Source organism: Akebia trifoliata, chromosome 14 (assembly GCF_017979445.1).
Source record: "Akebia trifoliata isolate Shusen 1 chromosome 14, ASM1797944v1, whole genome shotgun sequence".
Classification (NCBI taxonomy): domain Eukaryota; kingdom Viridiplantae; phylum Streptophyta; class Magnoliopsida; order Ranunculales; family Lardizabalaceae; genus Akebia; species Akebia trifoliata.
The window spans coordinates 24,994,472-25,001,434 of NC_141388.1; the positions used below are offsets into that span (position 1 = coordinate 24,994,472).

The 6,963-nt window shown below is 32.8% G+C and overlaps 1 protein-coding gene across 1 annotated transcript; it reads right to left on the reverse strand.

Annotated features, from left to right (window-relative positions):
- Positions 1-230: 230 nt before the first annotated feature.
- LOC147386600 (transcription repressor OFP1-like) lies at positions 231-1,493 on the reverse strand. The gene has a single exon (XM_086422017.1). It carries the CDS (start codon positions 1,446-1,448, stop codon positions 303-305), a length of 1,146 nt encoding a protein of 381 aa, XP_086278143.1. The 5' UTR covers positions 1,449-1,493; the 3' UTR covers positions 231-302.
- Positions 1,494-6,963: the final 5,470 nt, after the last annotated feature.

Consider the following 6,963-nt stretch of genomic DNA (forward strand, 5'->3'; position numbering starts at 1 on the left):
ATATTATATTTTTCGGTTAATAATTTATTATAATTATAAAAGGACAATATTATCAAAATGACCATTATGTTTTAAAATTTTATTTGTAACTATAAAATTTTAAAAATGATAAACAAACAATTTTTCAAGAATAAGATTTCAAATTTTAGGCAACAGAATTCATAAGTGTTATCAAACATACTTTAAAAAAAACAAAAAAATTTGCAAGAGAATTTGTAGAAACATCTCAGTTTCAGAGTAGCTTAATTTTATTTACTGAGTGATATCTAGGATTATGTGCAAACTCAATTTCTAGGAAATTTTTACAACTCAATGTCACTCAGATCAAACCAGATTTGCTCGAACACCTTGACAATGAGATCATGATACTCATTCGAATTCAATGAGAGATAACAAACTAGAAGCTCTTCCAAATCCTTGGAAGATCGAATATTATTCTCCATAATCATCTCCACCATGGAATCTCTAAAATCCCTTTGAGGATCAATCGAAGACTTAACGATCGCGAAGCTTTCCGAAACGTTCTTCTTCTGTGATCTCGAACTCATATTGGAGGACATAGTCTTCCTACTATAAGCTTGAATCTTCTTACTAGCAATTCTTGGAGAATTTGCTCGAACCTTCAATCTTCGGATGGAAGGACTAGTCTTCTGTTCTTTGAAAGTTACGATTCTTTCTTCCTTGATTACTTTGACAGAGAGAGACCCATGTGTATTTCTCTCCTCTAACTTAGCTGAACTTTTTCTAAACTTAGTGGGAATTTCTGTATCTTTCTTCTTGATATCCGAGACCATGTCGCTGAATTTAGCCGGTTTTGTCAAAATTCGTGGAAGTTCAAGCTCTGGAATCGATTCCAATTTCATGTCTTTAGTTACATTGGTAGCCAAACCGAGTTCCTTGAACTGGTCGGTTGATGAAATGGAGTCCGACCCATATTCAAGTGGTGGAAAGCATACTTGGAGATTTGTCTCAGGGGAGCTGTAAAGAGGAGAAGCTGAATTGTCCGACCACGTTGAATCAGAGTTGACCCAGACCGAGTCGAGAGGGGCTTGGCAGCTACAATCAGCTGAGACAGAGGTGGAAGAGGAGGTGAGAAGCTTAGAAGAAGAAGAAGAAGAGGACCTAAAGCTTCTCCTTCTGATCCTTGTTTTGGATGATTTTCTTGGAGGATCAGGAAAATGCGTGTATGAGGTTTTTGGGTTAGTGGGTGAGTTGTAGTGTATGTCAGATTTGAATGGTTCAGGTTTGTAGTAGTAGGAACGTCTGGATTGGGAGATGTGTTGTTTTTGTTGTTGATTGTGTTGTGTTGGTGTGGGTGTTGATGAGAATTGTTTTTTCTTGTTGGAGTGACAAGAAGTGATTCTACTTCCACTTCTGCTCATGTCTTTAAGCTTGTAAAACCAAGCATTTGGTATCATATCTGATAACTTGAACCTGTAATTACCCATCAATGGCAATGGGTCTCCCTTTCTCTTTAATTTTTTTTTTAGCGCCTTTGAGTCGAGAAGGTTGAAGAGATAAATAGAAGAGAGAAGTTTGGGGGAGGGGGATTAAATTATTGAAAGGTAAGCTATGATGGGCCCACAAAGATTAAGGAAAATAATGACACCAGGTTAGTTTAATTTGACAGGTAGATTAGATACTTTAAAGGACCAATTTTGCCAATCCACACTGTACTAAAATGTTAGCCATAAGTATTATATGATGTTGATGTAGCTGGCAATATGACTTTTGAAACGGAAATTAGAGTGAAAGAGAACGGAACTGGGCAATCTGCTTCACCAATTATGACCACTATGCAGCTTTCCAAACAGATTTTTGTTTTTGTTTTTATTTTTTAGGATAATTTAGAAATGCCACTCAATTTGGTTAATATTTGAGGTACCCTTATTTTTTGAAAATGAATGACTACCTCAACTGACCTCAGTCTCTTCTACTAGACTAATGAAAAATGACTTAAATGCTGTAATCTTCAATTAGAAAGTGGCATGTGTAAAAACACATTTATCAAAAGCACTTATTATAATTTAAAATACTGATTAAAAAGTTTTTCAAAATTGCACAGTGAAAAATATATTTTTATAATTTTAAATATTAAACAACATGTGATTGCAATTTTCTTGGTATTTGACAAAAATGACCATGATTATACTAAGTTTAAATATAAATGGGAGGAAATTTATGATCACTCAAATTTTGATGTCGAACCACTTCAACTCCACCTTCTCTTGCTATAATAGTAAAGATGTGTATTAAAAATCATTTATTTTTCTTCACAAAATAATGATTTTAGCTTCATCTTCAATTTTAAGATTTTACCTTATTAAAACTTCAAATCTCAAGAATAAAATATTATTATTTTTTTTCAAAAATAGAAGAAGATGGAATTTGGGTAGTGGAATCAAATGATTAAGGCCAGAATGAAAATGATACACAAAAATTCTTTAAAGAAAAGTCTGAGGGATTTTGACTAGAGGTTGAAGATGAGGGCATTTAGATTATTTTACATTAATCAATAAGAAAAGACTTAGGTCAAGCATGTCATCAATTTGATAATATAGGGATATCTCAAATATTCACCAAAACTTAGGGTTATGTCTTAATCACTTAATATTTTTATTTATTTATTTTAAGAGTCCTGATAACGTGATTTAGGCACATGGCATAGTTGATCTACCTCTCCTCGAGATACAAAATTATATATATAGGGTCCGTTCAACACCCTAAGCTTTACCACACACTTTAACAAACGCGTTTTGTCCTACATGGGTTAGAAGTTTTGGAATGGGCTGATTTTTGGTGAGGATGATCTCTATGGTGAGGAGATCATCCTCACCAAAAATCAGCTCATTCCAAAACTTCTAACCCCATTAAAAATGGTTTACAAAAAATGGACAGTCCACAATTTTTCACTGTGTAAACATGGGGATAAACATTTCGGAATGGGCTGATTTTTGGGGAGGATGATCTTCTAATCATAGAGATCATCCTCACAAAAAATCAGCCCATTCCAAAACTTCTAACCCATGTAGGACAAAAAACGTTTGTTAAAGTGTGTGGTAAAACTTAGGGTGCTGAACATTTCCCATATATATATATATACCACACACTTTAACAAACGTTTTTTGTCCTACATGGGTTAGAAGTTTTGGAATGGGCTGATTTTTGGTGAGGATGATCTCTATGATTAGAAGATCATCCTCCCCAAAAATCAGCCCATTCCGAAATGTTTAACCCCATGTTTACACGTTGAAAAATCGTGGACCGTCCATTTTTTGTAAATCAATTTTGATGGGGTTAGAAGTTTTGAAATGAGCTGATTTTTGGTGAGGATGATCTCCTCACCATAGAGATCATCCTCACCAAAAATCAACTCATTCCGAAACTTCTAACCCATGTAAGACAAAATGCGTTTGTTAAAGTGTGTGGTAAAACTAAGGGTGGCGAACGGGACCCTATATATATATATATATATATTTGGGTCCCGTTCGCCACCCTTAGTTTTACCACACACTTTAACAAACGCGTTTTGTCTTACATGGGTTAGAAGTTTCGGAATGAGTTGATTTTTGGTGAGGATGATCTCTATGGTGAGGAGATCATCCTCACCAAAAATCAGCTCATTCCAAAACTTCTAACCCCATCAAAATTAATTTACAAAAAATGGACGGTCCACGATTTTTCAACATGTAAACATGGGGCTAAACATTTCGGAATGGGCTGATTTTTGGGGAGGATGATCTTCTAATCATAGAGATCATCCTCACCAAAAATCAACTCATTCCAATACTTCTAACCCATGTAGGACAAAAAAACGTTTGTTAAAGTGTGTGGTAAAACTTAGGGTGCTGAACATTTCCCTATATATTTTATGGGAACTATAATTGTGCATTTCGAGGAGCACATCTACGCTTCCCACACCTGTCACGTTAAATAAATTGTTTGAATTGACGCGTGGCTAAGTCAGATTATACTCTTATTTTAAAGCAGTTTTAAAAGTCATGATTGATGTGAGGTTCTTGGCAATATTTGTTTGTATTTGGTTGCGTTTGTCAATCTTTTTGTGCTGCGGTCAATTATGATATTCCAATTTTTTTTCCTATCGTTTTATTACCGCGTGGTCCACATGCACTGGTTGGTGGCCCCACCTAAAAGCTGACTGAAAATATAGTTTAAAACCAAAAAAACAGATAAATAAAAGAGCGTTTCAATTGCCAATCAACTTTTACTAATCCACCCCAAGATGCGTGCTAAATCTTTATTGATTTACATATGAAATTGGAGGTGGCATTAGCAAAAGTGGGGGTGGCAATAGAATATCTCCAAATAAATTAAATAAAAATAAAACATTTAGCATAAAAATTTCATAGGTTCATGACAATGATAATAAAAGACTACTATTTTTAATATTCAAAATAGGGCTATTTTCCACCGTAACTCATAGTTTTGGACAAACCCTCTTATATAATTTCTCTAATAAACTCTTAAAAATAATCTCATAAATTATAACTTCCTCCTTCTCAACATTTTATGCCATCAAAATAGAGAGAGATATGTTCTCTTAATCAAATCCTACACAAAAAAAAAAAAAAAAAATCATTGGATTTCACTAAAAAGGATATAGATTTGAGGAAAAATAGTGAACTTTATAACTCTCTTCTATTTCTTTCATTTTTTAAAACATTTATATATTTTTATAATCTTGATATATTTCTCGTCCATTATTATAAAAATGAAAAATGGTAGTAAACAAAAATTGATTTCACGAAATTTTTACAATTCTTTTCATAAAATTTACCCATTGTCTAACTTCAACAGTACTTACTGTCGAACCTCGACGAAATTGTCCAACAAAAATTTATGTAAGTGAAAAATGTTCACAACGTCGAACATTGACAATAGGTATCGTTGAGCCTCGACTCTACAATACATTCTAACATTGAGGTTCTACACTGGATAAATTTTATGAACAAAATCTTAAAAATTTTGTGAAATAAAAAAAAAAAATTACTATCATTTTCTATTTAGATAGCAATGGATGTGAAATGTATTAAGATTATAAAAATATATAAATGATTTACATATCTATATATATATATATATATATATATATAGAAATAGAGGTGAAATTGATAGCCTGGTGGAAAGTTTTGATAGTTTGGGAGTTGAACACGAGAGGGTATAGATCTACAAGGTTCACTATGGTTCCTCAAATATATAGCCTATTCTTTAGAGAATGGATCTCTCTCTCTCTCTCTATATATATATATATATATGGCGGTCCATGGGACATATGTAAAAACAATGGTTTTCAAAATATGGGTTACAGGTTTTGGATTGAGCTAATTTTTTTGGAAGGATGGTCACTATGATGAGAAGATTATCCTCACAAAAAATCAGCTCAATCTTAAACTTCTAAATCCATCAAAAGTGATTTACAAATTATGCGCAAAAATTGGTAAAAAATCGATGGTCCACATTCTAAATCACTTTTAATGGGGTTAGAAGTTTTAGATTAGACCGATTTTTTTTTCCGGATGATCTTCCTATCATAGAGATCATCCTCACAAAAAATCAGCTCAATCCGAAACTTCTAACCCATATTTTGAAAATTTATTAATGTTACATTGTTTTTACATATGTTTTTTCATGTCCCTTGATCCATATATATATATATATATATATATATATATGTTATAAAATGTTGAGATGGAGGAAGCAACAATTTAGATGATTATTTTTCAAGGATTTATTAGAGAAATTATAGTTAATGGTATGTTTGTCCAAAAACTTGAGTTACTATAGAAAAAAGCCTAATTTGAGCAATAAAAAAAAGGGGTCCTCTTTTTTACATTTGCCATAAATCTTTGAAATTTTTATGTTAAATGTCCATAAAATTATCTTAAATTAATTAGTCATAAATGAAATCGTTTGCACAAAAACTTTTCTAAGTTTCAATCTTACTCAATGCGTACAAGTTAACTATCTTGAGTTTTGTCAATCATATTATTGCATTTTGACCATCAAGTCAGTAGAAATTTTGATAAAGTAATATAACATTTTTAACTAAAACTTGAATACATACGTATCCATTTGTTATTTGCCTTTAAACATTTTTTGGAAATTCTCCGTTATATCATGTTTTAGATGATTCCAATGGAAAGTAAAAACACTCAACCAATAAGGTATTGCCATGTATTATCCTCTTTAGGTAAATCGACCAATGACTCAACATCCTCAAATCCAAGTTACACATAGTCAATGCGAATCCCAGAATATCAGGGATTGAACGATAAATTAGAAAGGTTATATGATATTTGAAAAGGACAATCAAAACGAAAAGATCAATTTTCTCCTAAGAACAAGGCCACAATCAAGGAGATAGAATACGGGCAATCCCATAACCAGTGCACTATAAATAAGAACCAGAAAATTCAAATGAAGGTATCTTTTCAAGGATTAGGATCCGTATACACATAAAGCTATTCATAAAGCTATAACATGTTTTGTCTTATATGGGAAAAAATATTGGGAGTGGGCTGATTTTTTGTGAGGACGATCTCTATAGTGAGGAGATTATCCGTGCCAAAAATCAGCTCATTTTGAAATTTCTAGCCCCATGTTTACAAGTTGAAGAATTTTGGACCGTCCATTTTTTGTAAACTATTTTTATGGGGTTAGAAGTTTTGGAATGGGCTGATTTTTTACAAGGATGATCCCCTCTCCATAGAGATCATCCTCACAAAAAATGAGCCCATTCTGAACCTTTTTACCCATATAAGACAAAAATATTATAGTTTTACAAGTAACTTTATGTGTGTACGGATCCTTACCCATTTTTTCAATCCTCTCTAGGTTCGGATATAAGTATAAAATTATCTTTTCTGACTTTAGTGTCAGAGAGGCCACCCTCCCTTTGGAAGAAGAATTGACCAGAGATTTTAGGGCATCCCAGCAGCAAAG

Bases quoted from the DNA above. Each gene is read 5' to 3' on its own strand.
- LOC147386600 (XM_086422017.1), bottom strand. From the start codon at position 1,448: ATGGGTAATTACAGGTTCAAGTTATCAGATATGATACCAAATGCTTGG.